The sequence below is a fragment of the Thalassophryne amazonica genome, chromosome 17 (assembly GCF_902500255.1).
Source record: "Thalassophryne amazonica chromosome 17, fThaAma1.1, whole genome shotgun sequence".
Lineage (NCBI taxonomy): Eukaryota > Metazoa > Chordata > Actinopteri > Batrachoidiformes > Batrachoididae > Thalassophryne > Thalassophryne amazonica.
In genome coordinates this window covers 1066689-1090274 of record NC_047119.1, presented here as the reverse complement: position 1 = coordinate 1090274, position 23586 = coordinate 1066689, and the positions used below count along the sequence as shown (strand labels likewise).

General features: G+C 42.6%; 1 protein-coding gene across 2 annotated transcripts in view; it reads right to left on the bottom strand.

Moving 5' to 3' along the window:
* ogdhb (oxoglutarate (alpha-ketoglutarate) dehydrogenase b (lipoamide)) overlaps window positions 1–22161 on the bottom strand; it is a 96098-nt gene extending 73937 nt beyond the window's left edge. For both annotated transcript variants that reach the window (XM_034192416.1, XM_034192417.1), the window contains exons 1-2: window positions 22070–22161; window positions 16249–16649 (exon numbers count right to left, since the gene is read on the bottom strand). In XM_034192416.1, coding sequence (XP_034048307.1) covers window positions 16249–16476 — 228 coding nt within the window. In that variant the 5' untranslated portion in view covers window positions 16477–16649; window positions 22070–22161. The remainder of the gene's footprint in view (window positions 1–16248; window positions 16650–22069) is intronic.
* Window positions 22162–23586: the final 1425 nt, after the last annotated feature.

Sequence of the window (23586 nt, the reverse complement as noted above, 5' to 3'; positions counted from 1 at the left end):
AGATTGAGATGGTTTGGACATGTGCAGAGGAGGGACCCAGGGTATATAGGGAGAAGGATGCTGAGGATGGAGCCACCAGGCAGGAGGAGAAGAGGGAGGACAAAGAGGGGATTTATGGACATGCTAAGGGAGGACATGCAGGTGGTTGGTGAGACAGAAGACGATACAGAGGACAGGGTGAGATGGAAACCATTGATCTGCTGTGGTAACCCCTAATTCTGCTGTTCAACCACCACCTGACTCTAACCTACAAGATGGCTGCTGAGGTGCAGACACACAATCGGGCAGGTCCTGTGTGTGCCCAAAAACTATATCAAAATACCTCGGATTTTGCCATCATCTTGTTTGTCTATTACTTTCATTGTTTTCTATCTTCTCCTGAGTTTAACATAAGTTTAACGGGGAAAATGTAATATTCAACCCAGCCAAACAGAGTCAACGTCTTATATTCACAAGGCTGCTGGATTATGGCCATGCTAGACCACCACCAGGTGGCAATGAACGATCTGACACTTCTAGACCATTTTTTGGAGTTGTTAACCTTGTGATGATACTACTCTTGGCTGGAGATATTGAAGTTAATCCTGGACCTTCTCTGAACTTTAATAACTTGGATAGACTACAACTGACTAGGCTACTACAGCTACAGCTACGTGGGCCTCCACCTCTGCAGCTACTTAGGCTAACACCTCTGCACCTATCACATGCTGGTCACAAGGAAATAAAACCACTCTGAAGCCATTAGAATCCATTCACAAACGAGCCTTAAAAAGTTTGGACCAGAGAACAAAGCAGCACCATCACGGCCATGTTCTGGAAAAATACAGATTGTTGAAGTTTGAAAACATTCAAAGAATGGCTAGTATCCGATTAGTGCGTAGAATTATACAGAATTCGGCACCTGCTCCTCTTCAGAACTTTGTCCATTTAACATCTCAAGTGACAAACAGAAGTACATACTCCACCACCAGGGGGCACTGTACTGTTCCAAAATGTAAAACATTTGCACAGACAGCTTTTTCATAGTGATTAAAAAAATGGAACAATCTTCCTACTGTATTAAAAAGCCAAACAAATTATTTTATTTTCACCAGTAAACTTAAAAAAGTGTCTGATGAATGGTCAAACCTGCCAGCAGTGACTCATGCTGTTTTTTTTTCTCACCTGTGTATGTTATGTCCATATTTTCTTACATACAATCTACTCTGTTCTGATTTAGATGTGTAATAGTTCAGCCTCTAGGGGGCATGGATTTTAAAGTAACTTAGGCTGTGTTGTAAATACCAGTACAAATGACATTGACAGTGGTGGGCACAGATAACCAAAAAAATAACTTTGATAACAGATAATCAGATAACTGAAAAGTTATCTTTGATAAAGATAAAACAATAAACCACCCACAAATGTATCGGAAGTTACAGATAACTGATAAATTCCAATATTGTCTCTGGTACATTTACAACTACTAATAAAACGAATTTAAGTTCTAATGCCACAATAGCTTCTAGTAATATTAAAAGTAACAGACCCAAACAATGAGACCACACTTTTTTCTTTGAACGTTCTGCCCCTGCTGGAAGGGCTTGTTTACTACAGAGCTCCCAGTACAGAGGCACTCAGAGCAGCCATAAAACCAACTCTCTATCAATCAGAAGGCTCCGGTCAGGCGGAGGTCTTGAAAAATAAAGTCATGCTGACTTATGGTTCTGATTTATAAATACATTAATACCGATAGAATAACTTCATTAATGTCAATTCTGTCATTTGTACAAAGTTCAAATATAACATATATCTTTTAATGTTGAATAATGCACTAATTCTGAGGTTTTGTAAAAAACACAGACAGATCACAAAGGATTCTGGGTAAAAGTGCCTCTGCTAAACACTGATTGGTTCAGTCATTCATTATGTAAACCAACACGTTAATGTGACGTCTGTCGTGTGTTGGTGTTTACAGATAAATGTGCTTTTGTAAAATATTCCAATTTTTTGATTTATAAAAACAAGAATTTTTACGGAGCCCTGGAAGTGTCCTCGCAAAAAGTTTTGCATGTGGAGAGAATGTGCGCTCATTTTATGATGTTGTAAAACGTGCTTTACACTGCGAGATGATTTTTCATGCAGGAATTTTTTGGACTGAGTTTCAGGTTAATCGCGCGTCCTGCATCGTGTAGTGTACATGGAGTAACAAGCTGCGTTTAACATCTCAGGACCACCTCCTGATTGCAGACCGTATGGTCCAATGAAAATCAAACCTGTTTGATATTATTCTGGTCGGCCGTCATGAGGGTATCCTGCTGCTGAAAAGCTACAAGCATCTAACTGCTCACACTGTGCCTGTGCAAACACCACAGAGCTGTCTTGTAATGTTATTTATTTAAATTTGTTTTGCTGTTGTTTTTTGTTTTTAAAACTTCATTTGTAAAAAAAAAAAAAGCCATTTGCAAAGCCAAAAAGTTGATTTGACAATCATCTGATATAACCGGGGTCAAAATAAATAGAACACTGGTGCCCAGACGCTTAGTACTTAGGGCGAATACTGCCATGAACACTACTGGCCAGTAGATGGCAGTAGAGGCCTTGAAAGCAAAATTCCAGATAATCCCTGTCTGCTACATTTAAAATGCGTGGAATTTAACAAACGCAAATATAAAACCAACGTCTATAAACGCAGAGAATATATTCACAAGAGTTTTAGGCACTAGAGTTTAATGCTGTTGTCCGTGGAGCCTGAACAGAGTGTCTTAAATGCAATTGTCCTGTCGTGAACGTACTGAAATTACATCATCCTACCCATAATGCACTGCTGGGCACAGCATGTGCTCACAAAACCTTAAAAATTAGCACATTACTTTAAAACTTAAACATATATCTGATATTTTCACTTTATAAAACTTCAGACGTGACAGTAATTTTAAATAACTTGTCCAAAATTAGTTTTGTTAAAATTTGAACCATAAGTTAAAAATGTATGCCTCTGGATGACTTAGGTGATATTGCCAGCATATTGGTATGGTGTTAAAGGAAATGATTTTTGCCTTTTTTTTTTGGCTATTTTTCCTTTGAAAAAAAATACAGAAATACAGCAGGTAGTGACATGATTATTGTCCTGGTTGCTATGGTTACCACAGTACTAGCATTGATCATTGTACAGTCTGACAGCAGCCGGGAGAAATGATCTGTGGAATCTCTCCCTCACACAGTGAGGGTGGATGAGTCTGTCACTGAAACTGCTCTCCAGAGCAGACAGAACATCCAGCAGGGGATGACACTCGTGGTCCAGCATAGATTTAAGTTTAGCCAGGACCCTCCTGTCCCCCACCTCCTGCACAGAGTCCAGAGGACAGCCCAGGACAGAGCAGGATTTCCTGATGATCTTATCCAGTCTTTTCCTGTCTCTCTCTGTGATGCTGCTGCTCCAGCAGACCACACCGTACAGGATGGCTGAAGCCACCACAGAGTCAAAGAAGGTCCTCAGGAGTGGCCCCCTCACTCCAAAAGACCTCAGCCTCCTCAGGAGGTAGAGGCGGCTCTGACCCTTCCTGTAAAGTGTGTCTGTGTTGTGAGTCCAGTCCAGTTTGTTGTTCAGATGAACACCCAGGTACTTATAAGAGTCCACTCTCTCAATGTCCCTTCCCTGGATGTTCACTGGGGGGAGTGTAGTGGGGCGGCGTCTGAAGTCCACCACCATCTCCTTGGTCTTCCCCGCATTGATGAGGAGGTGGTTCCTCTGACACCAGTCCACAAAGTCCTGCGTTAGTCCTCTGTACGCCGCGTCATCGTCGTCCATAATAAGTCCAATGAGGGTGGAGTCATCGGAGAACTTCTGCAGGACACAGCTGTCCGTGTTGTGTCTTAAGTCTGCAGTGTAAAGAGTGAAGAGGAAGGGCGCGAGGACCGTCCCCTGGGGGGCCCCCAAACTGCAGGTCAGGAGGTCAGACATGCAGTTCTTCGTCCTCACAAACTGGGGCCGGTTTGTCAGGTAGTCCAGGACCCACTCAGCCAGATCCTCGTCCACTCCTGCAATCACCAGCTTGAACATCAGGAGCCGCAGCTGGATGGTGTTGAAAGCGCTGGAGAAATCAAACAAAAGAATCCTCACAGCGCTGCCGGTCCTCTCCAGGTGGGACAGTGAGCGGGTGCAGCAGGGAGATGATGGTGTCCTCCACTCCGATGCCAGGCCGGTAAGCAAACTGCTGTGGGTCCATAGCAGAGCTCACCGTGGAGCGGAGGTGACATAGGATGAGGCGCTTTAGGGTCTTCATCAGGTGGGATGTGAGTGCCACTGCCACTAACACTGATATGATCTGATTGTGACTGATTGACTCTGATAGACTCTTTCTCTCCGATTGTTCTGTCTGAGTTATTTTCATTAGTTACTTCATCCAAACCATCAACATGTCTATTAGACCCCATTCCTACCAGGCTGCTCAAGGAAGCCCTACCATTAATTAATGCTTCGATCTTAAATATGATCAATCTATCTTTGTTAGTTGGCTATGTACCACAGGCTTTTAAGGTGGCAGTAATTAAACCATTACTTAAAAAGCCATCACTTGACCCAGCTATCTTAGCTAATTATAGGCCAATCTCCAACCTTCCTTTTCTCTCAAAAATTCTTGAAAGGGTAGTTGTAAAACAGCTAACTGATCATCTGCAGAGGAATGGTCTATGTGAAGAGTTTCAGTCAGGTTTTAGAATTCATCATAGTACAGAAACAGCATTAGTGAAGGTTACAAATGATCTTCTTATGGCCTCAGACAGTGGACTCATCTCTGTGCTTGTTCTGTTAGACCTCAGTGCTGCTTTTGATATTGTTGACCATAAAATTTTATTACAGAGATTAGAGCATGCCATAGGTATTAAAGGCACTGCGCTGCAGTGGTTTGAATCATATTTATCTAATAGATTACAATTTGTTCATGTAAATGGGGAGTCTTCTTCACAGACTAAGGTTAATTATGGAGTTCCACAAGGTTCTGTGCTAGGACCAATTTTATTCACTTTACACATGCTTCCCTTAGGCAGTATTATTAGACGGCATTGCTTAAATTTTCATTGTTACGCAGATGATACCCAGCTTTATCTATCCATGAAGCCAGAGGAAACACACCAATTAGCTAAACTGCAGGATTGTCTTACAGACATAAAGACATGGATCAATCAATCAATCAATCAACTTTTTTCTTGTATAGCGCCAAATCACAACAAACAGTTGCCCCAAGGCGCTCCACATTGCAAGGCAAGGCCATACAATAATTATGAAACACAGTCTACGTCTAAAGCAACATAACCAAGGGATGGTCCAGGGTCACCCGATCCAGCCCTAACTATAAGCCTTAGCGAAAAGGAAAGTTTTAAGCCTAATCTTAAAAGTAGAGAGGGTATCTGTCTCCCTGATCTGAATTGGGAGCTGGTTCCACAGGATGACCTCTAATTTCCTGAAAGGTCTTATCTCAGAGTGATGCTGAAAAACTAATTCATGCATTTATTTCCTCTAGGCTGGACTATTGTAATTCATTATTATCAGGTTGTCCTAAAAATTCCCTGAAAAGCCTTCAGTTAATTCAAAATGCTGCAGCTAGAGTACTGACAGGGACTAGAAGGAGAGAGCATATCTCACCCATATTGGCCTCTCTTCATTGGCTTCCTGTTAATTCTAGAATAGAATTTAAAATTCTTCTTCTTACTTATAAGGTTTTGAATAATCAGGTCCCATCTTATCTTAGGGACCTCATAGTACCATATCACCCCAGTAGAGCGCTTCACTCTCAGACTGCAGGCTTACTTGTAGTTCCTAGGGTTTGTAAGAGTAGAATGGGAGGCAGAGCCTTCAGCTTTCAGGCTCCTCTCCTGTGGAACCAGCTCCCAATTCAGATCAGGGAGACAGACACCCTCTCTACTTTTAAGATTAGGCTTAAAACTTTCCTTTTTGCTAAAGCTTATAGTTAGGGCTGGATCAGGTGACCCTGAACCATCCCTTAGTTATGCTGCTATAGACTTAGACTGCTGGGGGGTTCCCATGATGCACTGAGTGTTTCTTTCTCTTTTTGCTCTGTATGCACCACTCTGCATTTAATCATTAGTGATTGATCTCTGCTCCCCTCCACAGCATGTCTTTTTCCTGGTTCTCTCCCTCAGCCCCAACCAGTCCCAGCAGAAGACTGCCCCTCCCTGAGCCTGGTTCTGCTGGAGGTTTCTTCCTGTTAAAAGGGAGTTTTTCCTTCCCACTGTCGCCAAGTGCTTGCTCACAGGGGGTCATTTTGACCGTTGGGGTTTTTCCGTAATTTTTGTATGGCTTTGCCTTACAATATGAAGCGCCTTGGGGCAAATGTTTGCTGTGATTTGGTGCTATATAAATAAAATTGATTTGATTTGATTGTGAATCTGATTGTGACTGACTATGATATGATCTGATTGTGACTGACTGTGATATGATTTGATTGTGACTGACTGATATGATCTGATTGTGACTGACTGATATGATCTGATTGTGACTTACTGTGATATGATTTAATTGTGACTCTGAGATCCTGTTCTCATGCTGCTCCTGTTTGTGACTGTGCATGGCCAAGAAGTGTTTCCAAGAACTATGTTCAAGATTTTTTGATCGGATTTTTCCGAGTTTCAGAGTCATACGGACGTACAAATAAAGTCTTATGGATATTCAGGGTTTGGTCTACAGCGGGTCTGTAATCAACCTTTTCTGCAGCGCGGAACCAGCTCCCAATTCAGACCACGGAGACAGACACCCTCTCTACTTTTAAGATTAGGCTTAAAACTTTCCTTTTTGCTAAAGCTTATAGTTAGGGCTGGATCAGGTGACCCTGAACCATCCCTTAGTTATGCTGCTATAGACTTAGACTGCGGGGGGGGGTTCCCATGATGCACAGAGTGTTTCTTTCTCTTTTTGCTCTGTATGCACCACTCTGCATTTAATCATTAGTGATTGATCTCTGCTCCCCTCCACAGCATGTCTTTTTCCTGATTCTCTCCCTCAGCCCCAACCAGTCCCAGCAGAAGACTGCCCCTCCCTGAGCCTGGTTCTGCTGGAGGTTTCTTCCTGTTAAAAGGGAGTTTTTCCTTCCCACTGTCGCCAATTGCTTGCTCACAGGGGGTCATTTTGACCGTTGGGGTTTTTCCGTAATTTTTGTATGGCTTTTGTCTTACAATATAAAGCGTCTTGGGGCAACTGTTTGTTGTGATTTGGTGCTATATAAATAAAATTGATTTGATTTGATTGTGAATCTGATTGTGACTGACTGTGATATGATCTGATTGTGACTGACTGATATGATTTAATTGTGACTCTGAGATCCTGTTCTCATGCTGCTCCTGTTTGTGACTGTGCATGGCCAAGAAGTGTTTCCAAGAACTATGTTCAAGATTTTTTGATCAGATTTTTCCGAGTTTCAGAGTCATACGGACGTACAAATAAAGTCTTACGGATATTATCGTGAGTCGCTTTTGTGTGGATTAAAGTCACTAACTGGGACTCTTGTCATGTTGTAGTCAAGAAACGAGAATCGTCCTCCGTTCCGTTGACACAAAATTGCCACTTTAAATAAAATGACACCTCTTTCCAAACACTGTAATACAGAAAATAAACTACAATCGACTAAAACGTTTTTTTTTCCTTCCCAAAGTGAGACGTGCTGTATTTCTTTATAAATTAAACTGATGCTGACATACAGCCAGCTGTAAGAGCTCAGCCTCAGATATATGGAAAGACATTCATGCCAATAATGTCTGAAAGGAAATGCTTTTGACAAAAACTACAGATTTTGTTTATTTCTATTTATGTCCAGAGATCAAGGATCCACCATGTAGAGTTTATTATGTCCAAAGTTTAAGGATCCAGTGACCAATTTCATATTTATTTACTTTAAGACTCAATAAAATGTTGTTCAGTTCATTTTCAATTTAATCGGCTTATAAAGTGCCAAATCACAACAAAAGCCATCTCAAGGCGCCTCACATAGAACAGTTCAACATAAAAAATTAAAATAAATAAATAAAAATTAAATAATTCAAATACATAATTAAAAACAGAAGTAAAAGAATAAAACAGATAAAAAATAAAAACTATTCATAAGAAAGAGAAAAAAAATAGGCTGTAATTCTTGACTTAAAAGTGTCCACGGACTCCAACTGCCTCAAGGTCGCAGGAAGACCGTTCCACAGAGCGGGTGCATGATAAGAAAAAGCTCTTTGACCCGCTGACATAGAAAACCTGTAAAACCTGAAATTCAACTGTGGAGGAAATACTAATGATCCTGACTTTAATGTCATTGTGGCAACTCATAATATGTGGACAAAAACCCAGTTACGTGATACCGCTATGTGGTTGTGTGTACTGTAATAAAACTGATTTTGGTGTGATTTGGAGGTTATAAGGATTTTGTGCTGATTTTATGGATTTTCTCACTTGGTTATACAGGTGGACCCTCAAAGGGGTTGACATGTATGGCGTCATAAGACATGCAGCATCTGACCTCTGACCGCTGAAGATAATTCATGAACTGTGAACAATTCCTGAACAGAGAACATTATTTCCTGAATTGTGAACTTTATTTCCTGAGCTGTAAACGTACCTACAGTCAACTGTTAATTGTTAAAGGCAGCCTGAGTTATGAGTGTTATCACTCACATCTGGTCTCCTCATCCTCCTAGTTCCTCCTCCTCGGCTCTGTACGTTCCACCTGACTCCGGTACCAGTTTCATATACTCCAGGATCCCAGCTCGTTCTCCACTTTTAAATCTGGCTCCGCTTGACTGCAGCTCCCTAATTTCCACAGCTACATGTGGGTTGACTGTCTACCCTGCAGGCATCCCCAGCGCAGCACTTTTTTTTTTTATTTATTATTGTAAATAAATCTCTTTTCATTCATAACTAGTTCTCTTCCTTGCTCCCAGCGTTTGGGCCCACAGCCTGTACCGTTTCTGTCCTATATGTACCTTTAACCACAATCCGTATCTGGTTCTACCTAGTGTGGGAATGAAAATTTAAAGTTGCAGCACAAAACTGGAAAAGATAAAATACAGATTCTGCTCATAAAGAACTGACAACCACTGGCCTCTATCAGCTTATTGAAACTGTGCATAAAGGGATGCCTTTAACATTCAGTGTGACTTTGTTGTGGCCACTGTGCCGTTTAGGGTTGACGCTGCTGTTTGCTTTTGTACTGCGTTTCTATTCAAGTCTCCTGAGGCACAGTGACACAGTTTATCTATTTGTCCAACCCTCACCCTACTACAGTTTGAACTATGGCTGTTGATAAGTCCTTTTTGAGTCCTGGGGAGGGAGGGGGGTACTGTTGCAGGATTCAGAACCCTTGGAGGCTCGGAAAGACCTGAGACTAAAAACAAAACAAAACAAACAAACAAAAAAACCCTACTTCCGGAAAAAGTGCATTCATGACATTACCTTGGAGACAAATATGGGTCAATACTTATCACATTAGAGCTAATAATAAAAAATGTTTTTTTCTGATATGTAGCGCTGCTAACTTAACTAACTGCACATAGAATATGAATATGTTACATACAGCAGTAATGTCTTGTTCAAATTTCATTTTAAAGATGCATTTTTCAACATTAGCAACACTGTTGTCTAACCAGTTGCAAACGTGGCTGCCTTGGCTGTGACCTCAGATACCTCGGGTTGCTCAATTTCTTCATGTGTTTCCGAGTGTAAATTTTGGCCCAACGAAGCATTCAAGGCATTTTTTCCAGAGCTAGACCATGTGAGTGTTTTGAACTCAGCATATGAACAGTGACTTGAGGCAATGTGACCCAGTAGTGAATTTTGGTAAAGGTGTAAACTTGTCCTACACAGACCATCTCTGAAGGGCCACAGAGGTTTTAGTCCATGGGCCAGGAAGATTTTTTTTTGTACCGCATAAGAAGACTAAACACAACCCAATCTCAGGGCCTCTTCACACATAGTACGAATGTGGTTGAATTGTGCATGAAGTGGGCATGAAGCAGGAATCATGTGAAAATGTGTAAATTCGTAGCTGCCTCCAATGCCTCGTACACCTGTTGCTACAACAATTTGCACACACTGAAAGAGAGTGTGTGCTGTGAGAGCCCATCGAACCCTCTTGCGGCAGGTGTCGGCCAAATTCCAGCTGACACACACAAACATCTAACACCACTCGCATGGCACTTAGAAAATGAGTGGCCATTCGTACTATCATCATGAAAACAATCAGCAGACAATCACTGTGGAGCTGGATGTGAAATTTGTCTAAGTGCCCCATGAGTGTGGAGTTGCAAAAAGCCACACACATGGTGCACGTGTCTTGCATGTGTGTGCGTGTGTTGTGCCTGCCGTCACCCCCCCCCCCCCCCCACCCCGGCATGCACACACGTAAGACACGTGCACCACATGTGTGTGGCTTTTTGCATGACCACATGACGAAATGATGAATGACCACATAACACACAGTGACACATCGCTCACAGCCGCAGCTGTAAAGATTTCTTTTCCTGGACGTCCCAGCTTGAGAACATGTGTTTGGAAGGACATGAACTGACAACATTCCTCCGTGAGGCGCGTGTCTCTGCCTGCTGTCCTCACATGGAAATATATAAAACATCTTCTGCCCTTGCGCTGGGCTGCAGCAGCTGCACACAGCGCACCTTGTCCATAACTTGGTGATTTCAGGCATTTTTCCGTGCCAATTACAGGCCAGCGATGGTGGCGCAGTGGTAAGGTTTCCGTCTGGTAATCAGAGCTTACAGGTTTGTATCCTGTATTGTGGGTTCTGTATTGTGTCTCCTTTTATCAACCCAGTATTCACTAATTATACAGCTGTTTTTTATTTTATTGTTCTCCACATCAGCGGCACGATGTGGTGCAGCTGCTCGCACTGTGTTCCCGTGTGCAGGAACTGTCGCAGTGGCATCGTGCCCGCCTGCCCGTTGGTGCAATGTTTTTGCAGTTCACTCATATGAGCTGTTCCACCGTGAGTTGTACTCATTCGTACTGTGTGTGAAGGGGCCTTCACACCAGTTCATGATGGCATCACAAAGTGATTTAATCTGTTAGTTCATGATACTGTCACAAAAATGTGAAGCATTTTGTGATGGTAGCACAAAATCTGGGGTGGCATGGTGGTGGTGGTGGGGGGTGGTTAGGGTTATGCTTAGGAGTATGGTTAAAAATATGAGATTTAACCCCATCACAAAATGTGACACATTTCATGACAGTATCATGTAAAACAAACAAACAAAAAAGTGAGACTGGATCAACTAAGCAACGTTTACACTCCAGCCTTACTATACTTTGGACTACACAAAATGTATGGTGGCCATGCCAGGGTGGGAGTCAATGAAGGATTACACAGGGGTCAACATTCAAAAACACTCCCTCAGACCCAACCAGTCCCAGCAGAAGACTGCTCCTCCCTGAGCCTGGTTCTGCTGGAGGTTTCTTCCTGTTAAAAGGGAGTTTTTCCTTCCCACTGTCACCAAGTGCTTGCTCACAGGGGGTCGTTTTGACCGTTGGGGTTTTTCTGTAATTATTGTATGGCTTTGCCTTGCAATATGAAGTGCCTTGGGGCAACTGTTTGTTGTGATTTGGCGCTATATAAATAAAATTGATTTGATTTATTTATCTGACCATAAAGATTCCAGAAAGGTGTGGGATAAAAATGGTGAGAAAGGTCAGTTTCAGTTTGTACGTGGGTTCAACAGCTAAATGGACTGCATTTATAAAGCACTTTTCCATCTGCATCAGACGCTCAAAGTGCTTTACAATAATGCCTCATATTCACCCTGATGTGAGGCTGCTGCCATGCAAGGCGCCCACCATACACCGGGAGCAACTAGGGAATTAAGGACCTTGCCCAAGGGCCCTTAGTGATTTTCCGGTCAGGGTGGGATTTGAACCGAGGATCCTCTGGTCTCAAGACCAGTACTTTAACCACTAGACTATCACCTCCCCTTAAGGTGCACCTAATCCAAAAGCTCCAATTTTAATCTAAAGTGTTGCAAATTATTCATTGAGGTAAAAGGATTAATAAATCAATCAATCAACTTTTTTCTTGTATAGCGCCAAATCACAACAAACAGTTGCCCCAAGGCACTCCACATTGCAAGGCAAGGCCATACAATAATTATGAAACACAGTCTACGTCTAAAGCAACATAACCAAGGGATGGTCCAGGGTCACCCGATCCAGCCCTAACTATAAGCCTTAGCGAAAAGGAAAGTTTTAAGCCTAATCTTAAAAGTAGAGAGGGTATCTGTCTCCCTGATCTGAATTGGGAGCTGGTTCCACAGGAGAGGAGCCTGAAAGCTGAAGGCTCTGCCTCCCATTCTACTCTTACAAACCCTAGGAACTACAAGTAAGCCCGCAGTCTGAGAGCGAAGCGCTCTAATGGGGTAATATGGTACTACGAGGTCCCTAAGATAAGATGGGACCTGATTATTCAAAACCTTATAAGTAAGAAGAAGAATTTTAAATTCTATTCTAGCATTAACAGGAAGCCAATGAAGGGAGGCCAACACGGGTGAGATATGCTCTCTCCTGCTAGTCCCCGTCAGTACTCTAGCTGCAGCATTCTGAACCAACTGAAGGCTTTTTAGGGAACTTTTAGGACAACCTGATAATAATGAATTACAATAGTCCAGCCTAGAGGAAACAAATGCATGAATTAGTTTTTCAGCATCACTCTGAGACAAGACCTTTCTGATTTTAGAGATATTGCGTAAATGCAAAAAGGCAGTCCTACATATTTGTTTAATATGCGCTTTGAATGACATATCCTGATCAAAAATAACTCCAAGATTTCTCACAGTATTACTAGAGATCAGGGAAATGCCATCCAGAGTAACGATCTGGTTAGACACCATGCTTCTAAGATTTGTGGGGCCAAGTACAATAACTTCAGTTTTATCTGAGTTTAAAAGCAGGAAATTAGAGGTCATCCATGTCTTTATGTCTGTAAGACAATCCTGCAGTTTAGCTAATTGGTGTGTGTCCTCTGGCTTCATGGATAGATAAAGCTGGGTATCATCTGCGTAACAATGAAAATTTAAGCAATACCGTCTAATAATACTGCCCAAGGGAAGCATGTATAAAGTGAATAAAATTGGTCCTAGCACAGAACCTTGTGGAACTCCATAATTAACTTTAGTCTGTGAAGAAGATTCCCCATTTACATGAACAAACTGTAATCTATTAGACAAATATGATTCAAACCACCGCAGCGCAATGCCTTTAATACCTATGACATGCTCTAATCTCTGTAATAAAATTTTATGGTCAACAGTATCAAAAGCAGCACTGGGGTCCAACAGAACAAGCACAGAGATAAGTCCACTGTCCGAAGCCATAAGAAGATCATTTGTAACCTTCACTAATGCTGTTTCTGTACTATGATGAATTCTAAAACCTGACTGAAACTCTTCAAATAGACCATTCCTCTGCAGGTGATCAGTTAGCTGTTTTACAACTACCCTCTCAAGAATCTTTGAGAGAAAAGGAAGGTTGGAGATTGGCCTATAATTAGCTAAGATAGCTGGGTCAAGTGATGGCTTTTTAAGTAATGGTTTAATTACTGCCACCTTAAAGGCCTGTGGTACATAACCAACTAACAAAGATAGATTGATCATATTTAAGATTGAAGCATTAAATAATGGTAGGACTTCCTTGAGCAGCCTGGCAGGAATGGGGTCTAATAAGCATGTTGATGGTTTGGATGAAGTAACTAATGAAAATAACTCAGACAGAACAATCGGAGAGAAAGAGTCTAACCAAATACCGGCATCACTGAAAGCAGCCAAAGATAACGATACATCTTTGGGATGGTTATGAGTAATTTTTTCTCTAATAGTCAAAATTTTGTTAGCAAAGAAAGTCATGAAGTCATTACTAGTTAAAGTTAATGGAATACTCAGCTCAATAGAGCTCTGACTCTTTGTCAGCCTGGCTACAGTGCTGAAAAGAAACCTGGGGTTGTTCTTATTTTCTTCAATTAGTGATGAGTAGAAAGATGTCCTAGCTTCACGAAGGGCTTTCTTATAGAGCAACAAACTCTTTTTCCAGGCTAAGTGAAGATCTTCTAAATTAGTGAGACGCCATTTCCTCTCCAACTTACGGGTTATCTGCTTTAAGCTACGAGTTTGTGAGTTATACCACGGAGTCAGACACTTCTGATTTAAAGCTCTCTTTTTCAGAGGAGCTACAGCATCCAAAGTTGTCTTCAATGAGGATGTAAAACTATTGACAAGATACTCTATCTCCCTTACAGAGTTTAGGTAGCTACTCTGCTCTGTGTTGGTATATGACATTAGAGAACATAAAGAAGGAATCATATCCTTAAACCTAGTTACAGCGCTTTCTGAAAGACTTCTAGTGTAATGAAACTTATTCCCCACTGCAGGGTAGTCCATCAGGGTAAATGTAAATGTTATTAAAAAATGATCAGACAAAAGGGAGTTTTCAGGGAATACTGTTAAGTCTTCTATTTCCATACCATAAGTCAGAACAAGATCTAAAATATGATTAAAGTGGTGGGTGGACTCATTTACTTTTTGAGCAAAGCCGATAGAGTCTAATAATAGATTAAATGCAGTGTTGAGGCTGTCATTCTCAGCATCTGTGTGGATGTTAAAATCGCCCACTATAATTATCTTATCTGAGCTAAGCACTAAGTCAGACAAAAGGTCTGAAAATTCACAGAGAAACTCACAGTAACGACCAGGTGGACGATAGATAATAACAAATAAAACTGGTTTTTGGGACTTCCAATTTGGATGGACAAGACTAAGATACAAGCTTTCAAATGAATTAAAGCTCTGTCTAGGTTTTTGATTAATTAATAAGCTGGAATGGAAGATTGCTGCTAATCCTCCGCCCCGGCCCGTGCTACGAGCATTCTGGCAGTTAGTGTGACTCGGGGGTGTTGACTCATTTAAACTAACATATTCATCCTGCTGTAACCAAGTTTCTGTTAGGCAGAATAAATCAATACGTTGATCAATTATTATATCATTTACCAACAGGGACTTAGAAGAAAGAGACCTAATGTTTAATAGACCACATTTAACTGTTTTAGTCTGTGGTGCAATTGAAGGTGCTATATTATTTTTTCTTTTTGAATTTTTATGCTTAAATAGATTTTTGCTGGTTATTGGTGGTCTGGGAGCAGGCACCGTCTCTATGGGGATGGGGTAATGAGGGGATGGCAGGGGGAGAGAAGCTGCAGAGAGGTGTGTAAGACTACAACTCTGCTTCCTGGTCCCAACGCTAGACAGTCACAGTTTGGAGGATCCCAAAAAATTGGCCAGATTTCTAGAAATGAGAGCTGCTCCCTCTAAAGTGGGATGGATGCCGTCTCTCCTAACAAGACCAGGTTTTCCCCAGAAGCTTTGCCAATTATCAATGAAGCCCACCTCATTTTTTGGACACCACTCAGACAGCCAGCAATTCAAGGAGAACATGCGGCTAAACATGTCACTCCCGGTCTGATTGGGGAGGGGCCGGAATAGTTTTGACTGTGTTGAATGCTGGGTCTCCATAGTAATGTGTAAACAAGATCAATGTCCATTGAATTTTATGACATGGTAACTAAGCATAACAGATGGTGCAATGTACACCTTTTTAAAACCATATTAGCTCAACCAATAATTTACATCACTTTTTCTTTTTTACCAAAATTGTAGCAACTTTAAATATGACCCCTGTACAAACTGAAACTGACCTTTGCCACCTTTTGTGCTGTTTTTGCTCCATAACTCCATAAGATAGTCTAAACTTTACCTTTTTGGAATCTTTATGATCAGACAAATAATATGGTATTGATTGTTGATTGTGTAATGTTGATTGTTGGTTGTATTTTATTTATCACCAACGTTCTCATGTTGATGTTAACCTGCTCACGATGACGTGTGCTGCTGCCTTTCTTGGAGGGGTTATCCTTGTAAAAGAGGTTTTGATCTCAGTGGAACTCTGCCTGGTTAATTAAAGGTTATTATTATTATTATTATGGAATGCTTTTCAATAATTGAAATATTTGTACAGGTACATCCTTCACTGACCCTACCCGCCCATACTTGCCACCCCAGGATGACCACCATACATCTTGTGTAAGTCATGATGTACTGAGGCTGGATTGTAAGTGTTGTTTGCTTTGCTGAAATGGTACTGTTTAGCTAAGACTTGGCTTTGGGCTCATGGACTATTTGTGCACACACATAGCAAAGGTATTACCTCAGTCACATGTAATGACACACCTTGTGCACATTCCGAGGATTCTCCAGCCATGCATAGTACATTTCCTCCAGATAGTTAGAGCTGGTACCATTCAGGAAGGGCTCGGCTGCCGCAGGTGTATTCAGGGTTCTCACTGGCTGAAACGTCCTTAAGGCCCGTTTGATCCCCGTTGGTCTGTGGTGCAACAGTCCCTGAGCTGTCTGTGTCAGAGGCCGAAGCCGCGACAGTGTAGTCCTTAATGGATACATGGCTGCAGATCACATGCAGCCCCTCTTCCCTGACACTCTCCTCAGTGTGCAGCACGCTCCCGTCAAGGAGGAACCACGTCCAGGGTCCTCAGCGGTGGTATCGCTCACTCCCCTCTCACTGCTGTGGTGGCGCTGGTTTCTTCACAGTTCGTTTTTCTCTTTTTCTGCTGAGACTGTTCAGTACAAACAAAAACACATCTATCAGAAGATAAATCGTCTAAAATAACATAAACTAGCGAAAGGCCACCGTTCATGTTCTGTCTTCCCAGTGGGATACTTGAACATCCAAAGACAAATTATGAAGTTTCATCAACTGGATGCCTCAAATTTGCAGAAACAAGCCAACAAACAGAATAATTAGAAAACTGTGACGCTGTAACTCCTTAACTGATCTTATTCAACAGATGCTTGCAGACTCACTGTTAACACATGTTCGGCACATATTTGGATTATAAAAAGTTTCAGAGACAAAAAGTTATTTCAACATTTTTAAATAATTTAGTGAACAAGTCAACATATAAATTGTCTACTCCTTTTCAACAATATTAATGCAGAGTTTTCAGTATTTGATGAATGCAGGTGAATGACAGTGGGAATATTTACTCTGTGTACTGAAATGGTAAAGAGCTGACGGTGCTGCAGGTTGTGCTAATTGACATCAAAAATAACAAATCTTTTTGATGAAATACCTGAATTAACAAAGTGTACCACAAAACTGTCAGGATTTCCCTCAGAGCCTGGTTTTAACTCTGTTTTACCAGTGTTGTGTGTTAGTTTCTCCACTAGATGGTGCCCTCAGTTTTGCTTCACACCTGGATCAGATGAGTGATTGATTATTGATAGACTATTTAAACCCTGACTTTCTGTTCATTTATTGCCAGATACTTGTGTGCCGTGTTTGTCTGTTGACTTGCTTGCCTCGTTTTGCCTCGCCAGCTTCCAGAGCCACCTTCCATGATCCAGGCAGTCTCCAAGAGGATCAAACCTGAATGCCACCCTGTGACCTTGACTACATCCTCCAGCTGTGCACTTAACACAGAAGCGTCCTGCAGAAGAAGCTCAGGTAACCTGGCCTCCCCTCTAATACCGGTATTAGAGTGAACTCTCTTTCCTGCGTGGCTCACATGCTGCCCTGGCTCCTGGTTCCTGGCTACCTGCACAGCTACGTCACTTTGGAACTCCTCGGCTCTTGGCGCAGAGCACGTCTCGACTACACGCCAGTTAAGTTCCTCCTCGTCTCAGTGAGATCCCGTTCTCACTCATTTCTGTTTGTGACTGTGCTATGATAAAGAACTGTTCCAAGAACTCTTCCTAAGAACCACTTGAATTCTGACATCAAACAATTGAGAACCCAACTGTATCAAGTCCTGATTAATTGGAACTGCGTCACAACATGCAGCACTTGACCTCTGACCTTTGGATACAACTTATGAACTATGAAAAATTCTTGAACAGTGACTTTATTTCTTAAGAAGAGAACTTTATTTCCTGGCCTCTGAAACAACCTGTGTTAAATCTTTTGTGAACTGTGACTGTTTGAGGCTCCAGCATTACGAGTGCATTCACTCACTCTGCGTGTCTTTATTCCCCATAGTTCCTGGTCTCGTAGGCAAGCGTTCCCCCTGGGTCTGAACCCTGAATCCTTAGTTGATATTATCCTTCAAGACTGGCTTGGGATCCTGCAGCTCCCTCATTTCACCACCAGGAGGCGGCCCATCTCGCCACACTGCAGGCACCCCAGACAGCACCTTTACTTTATTATAAATAAATATATTTTCCTTTGTACTTTTCTCCATGTCCAGCTTCCTGCATTTGGGTGCATTGCCTGGAACGGGTCAGTCCCACCCAAACCTCTAACCATAACACAAAACATGAAGAAATAATCACATTCTAAATCATAATAGGCCCAATATTCCAGCGCAGAGCTCAGTGTAAGTGTCACTGCTACTTCCTAACCAACCAATCCAACTGACTTAATTTTGGCACTGCCATCTTTGTTGACTCTGCTGACCAATGAAGGAATGTTTTAGAAGTTGCGTATGTGCTTTCATGAACAATTCAATGGCGGAACGACGCTAACATGATCGATGTGACGGATTTAAACAGGAATCTGCTTAAAATACAGTGCAGGATGTTATAATTATTTAGTGAGGAGATGAGCTAGGCTTTGAGAACCGTGTAAAGAATAAATTTAAGTGGGCTTGGCTGGAAGAAAAGGAGGAAAATGGAAATTTCTACCAGAAGACTCAATGGGTTAAAGAAAATAATTTATTACAGACAAGGTTGGGTAAAAAAAAAACCTTGTCTTTTTATTACAGACAAGGTTGGGTGCTCCCCCTCTAGCTGCCACCTTATCGTGGTGGGGGAGTTTGCGTACCCGGATGATCCTAGGAGCTATGTTGTCGGGGGCTTTGTGCCCCTTGTAGGGTCTCCCAAGTCAAACAGGTCCTAGGTGACGGGTCAGACTAAGGGCAGTTCAGAAGCTCCCATGACCAGTAAAAAGTCAAGGACCGAGACGTTGCCCGGTATGTCGGAGCCGGGGCCCCACCCTGGAGCCAGGCCTGGGGTTGGGGCTCGCGCGAGCGCCTGGTGGTCGGGCCTTAGCCCATGGGGCTCGGCCAGGCTCAGCCAGAAAGAGCGACGTGGACCCGCCCTCCTGTGGGTTCACCAGCTGCAGAGGGGCCATGGGGTCGGGTGCAGAGAGGATTGGGTGGCGGTCGAGGGCGGATGGTCTGGCGACCCGGTCCGCGCTCACAGCCCCTGGCTGTTGGGACGTGGAATGTCACCTCGCTGGGGGGGAAGGACCCTGAGCTTGTGCGGGAGGGTGAGAGATACCAACTAGAGATAGTCGGGCTCACCTCCACGCACAGCTTGGGCTCTGGTATCCAACTCCTGGAGAGGGGCTGGATGCTCCACTTTTCTGGCGTTGTCCACAGGGAGAGGCGGAGAGCTGGGGTTGCATTGCTTATTGCTCCCCAGTTTAGTCGCCATGTGTTGGACTTCACTCTGATGAACGACAGGGTTGTGTCCCTACGCCTTCGGGTCGGGGACAGGTCTCTCACTGTTGTCTTGGCCTACGGGCCGAGCGGCAGTGCAGAGTACCCGACCTTCTTGGAGTCCCTGGGAGGGGTACTAGATAGCGCTCCGACTGGGGACTCCATTGTTCTCCTGGGGGATTTCAACGCCCACGTGGGCGGCAACAGTAAGACCTGGAGGGGGGTGATCAGAAAGCGCGGCCTCCCCGATCTGAACCCGAGTGGTGTTCAGTTATTGGACTTCTGTGCTAGTCACAGTTTGTCCATCACGAACACCATGTTCAAGCATAAGGGTGTCCATAAGTGCACGTGGCACCAGGACACCCTAAGGTCAGATGATACGACTTTGTAGTCATATCATCTGACCTTCGGCCATGTGTCTCGGACACTCGAGTGAAGAGAGGGGCTGAGCTGTCGACCGATCACCACCTGGTGGTGAGTTGGATCCGCTGGGAGGGGAGGAAGCTGGTCAGACCTGGCAGGCCCAAACGTATCGTGAGGGTCTGCTGGGAACAACTGGCAGAACCCTCTCTCAGAACTTGCTACACTTCATTGCTTGCTGTCATACAGAAGAAAAACCCAAACTCCAGGTAAAGTGTGACTTCATTTTCAGTCCTACTTGTTCACTAAATATGTACTTGTAATTTCATGTATTTGTATCTTTTATAAAATAGGACAGTTGACATGCTTCATCAAGGAAAAAAGAAAATGAGTCATTTTCTGTAATGATTAAAGATAATATGTAAGATGAATAAATGTTACTTTGTTAGATGAAGGCATCCTGTAAATTGTTGAAGAGAGTGACTGACACACAGATATTCTCATTCTGCTGTTCATATGTACACATCACACAAAGAATATGACCAAAAACTTGATAAAATCGCTGTATTCATATCTGTCACAGATGAAACATTCTATTGTAAAAGGCAATCGGGGGGGTGTATAGATTTGCAAACGAGTCGGCATGAATAATCACATCGGCCAAGGATGTAATGAAATCATCAGCATTTATTTATTTATTTGTCTGTCTGTTAGTCTGTTAGCAGGATTATGTCAAAACTACTGCACGGATTTTGACAAATTTTTTACCACTGACATATATTAGGCCATGGAAGACTCCATTAAATATTGGAGGTGATGCAGGTCCAGATCAGGATTCTGGATCAAGATTTCACTTTACATAGACTTTGAAGGATTACGTTAAAACTACTTCACAGATTCTCACCAAATTTGCACCACACATAGATATTAGGGCATGGAAGACTCCATTGAATTTTGGAGGAGATCCTGATCCAGATTGGCGGATGTCAGAAATCTTGGTTTTCTCTTGTTTTTAGGTGCCATTTCGTACATTTTGGTGCATATTTGACCAGAAATTACACCAGAGAAAAGAAAAAAAAAATCCCTGGCAAATGCTGTTTCTGAACCCTCTATTCAGCAACACAAGTGACCCACATATCATCAACCTAATGGAGCTTGAGAGGTGCTGCAAAGAGGAAGGGGCAAAACTGCCCAAATATATATGTGATTTCCGAGCTTTTTATTTTTAAAAAATTTGCAAAAATTTCAACCAAACTTTTTTTCATGTTGTCATTATGGGGTGTTGTGTGTTAGAACTTTAAGGGGAAAATGAAGTTACTTCATTTTGGAGTAAGGATGTAACACAAGAAAACGTGGAAAAAGGAAGCTGAAATTTATGATCCAGTAAAAGACTATTTCATATAACTCATTCAGGGTTTCTGTACTCTTGCTGGCCAGCAAGCAGACTGCCACCCGCACTGAAGCCCAGCTCGAGGCAGAGACGACGGAGAGGAGCAGACGACACCATGACCCTGAAAGAACCCCTTCCCCAGACTCTGCCCTTCTTGTGGCAGTCTGTCGCCACTGGATAGGGCTCATATCCCACCGGCGATGTTGCCGCCCCGTCTTACTCTTTTTTGAGTGACCGCCAGGGGACTTTGGCAAAATAATTACCTTCAGGATCAATAAAGTTGATCTTATTTGGTGCCTGATTTTTTACACAAAATAAATGAGTCCTAATCAATAAATCTTTAGCATGACAAAGGTCATTTGGCTATAAATCACTGAAACTATTTGACCATAAAACACACTAAAGCCCCACATGAGAAAATATTTCTTCCAATCAGTGCTATGTATTTCAGGTGAATTTCATGTTATTTTTATTATGAGGTCGTTGTTCTACGTTCAGACCATTTTTAGTGATTCATTATTTCTTACTGATTTCCTCCTATCAGTTGAGGTGATCAAACTTGCTGGCTTTTACAGTGTGATAAGACCAAAAACCTTCCCATCCTCAGCGCTGAAACCTTATCTCCACTCCACAAACTCATTTCAGCTGGTTATTTATTAATTTCTTTTTTATGGAAGACGTCCCTCTTCTGTCACATAAAATGCGAGCTTCGCTTCAAACTACGCGAACATTACTGAACTTAATGTCTTACCAAGTTACTAAAGCCACAGAGACAATTCATATTAATAACAATTTACATCGAGGTTTTTACAGAAAAAACTCGGTAAACCGCGCGCGTGAACCTTACCTTGACCGTGGACTTGCTGGCGCGTGCGAGAACTCACGAGCCCGACGTACAGCTCGGAGGCGCGCGCCCAGGCGCTGTCAATCACCTGCTCATGAGCGCCACGCCCACCATGACGTCAACAGCAAATACAGAAACCGGAAGACTCTCAGAATATATTTTTGTTTTTGTTGCAGAAAATCAAAAGCAAACTAGCCACCGTAAAAAAAATAAAAAAAAAACCACCACGACCACAACAAAACACTCATCTATTTGAAACCGCATTGTGAAATAAATAAAAATGCTGTGACATGATAAAACTCCAATTCCAGTGAAGTTGGGACGTTGTGTACAAAGTAAATAAAAACATATTTACATATACATACATATTTAATGTTCAAAGTGATAAACTTTATTGCTTTTGTGCAAATATTTGCTCATTTTGAAATGGATGCCTGCAACATATTTCTAAAAAGCTGGTACAGTGGTATGTTTCCCACTGTGTTACATCACCTTTCCTTCTAACAACACTCAATAAGCGTTTGGGAACTGAGGACACTAATTGTTGAAGCTTTGTAGGTGGAATTCTTTCCCATTCTTGCTTGATGTACGACTTCAGTTGTTCAACAGTCCGGGGTCTCTGTTGTCGTATTTTGCGCTTCATAACGTGCCACACATTTTCAGTGGGCGACAGGTCTGGACTGCAGGCAGGCCAGTCTAGTACCTGCACTCTTTTACTATGAAGCCACGCTGTTGCATTCCTTGGCTTGCCTCTACTGGTGGTTGGCTCTCACTGCGGTATTGTATCACTTCCTGTTCCGGAGCACAGCAGTGTTTTTCTGTATCTGTTAGCTGTTTAATCTGCGCAGTTAGATTGATCTAGTTATCTAGATAACGATTTGTTTCACAGTGTAATCTTTACGTGCCTTAACTAAAACACTCCTTTTGCTGAATCACCTCTAAATTATTTACACATTATTCACTTTGCGTGTTTTTAGGAATCCGCTAGCCTAGCGTAGCTATTAGCTCTTAGCCGGTTTAGCATGGCGGCTTCTCCTGTCTCTCCTGCACTTTTCTGCTCTGGGTGTGAAATGTTTAGTTATTCCTCGGCCTCCTTTAGCAGTAACGGTACTTGTAATAAGTGTAGCTTATTCGTAGCTTTGGAGGCCAGGCTGGGCGAATTGGAGACTCGGCTCCGCATTGTGGAAAATTCTACAGCTAGCCAGGCCCCTGTAGTCAGTGTGGACCAAGGTAGCTTAGCCGCCGTTAGTTCCCTTACAGCAGATCCATAGCAGCCGGGAAAGCAGGCCGACTGGGTGACTGTGAGGAGGAAGCGTAGCCCTAAACAGAAGCCCCGTGTACACCGCCAACCCGTTCACATTTCTAACCGTTTTTCCCCACTCGGCGACACACCCACCGAGGATCAAACTCTGGTTATTGGTGACTCTGTTTTGAGAAATGTGAAGTTAACAACACCAGCAACCATAGTCAGTTGTCTTCCGGGGGCCAGAGCAGGCGACATTGAAGGAAATTTGAAACTG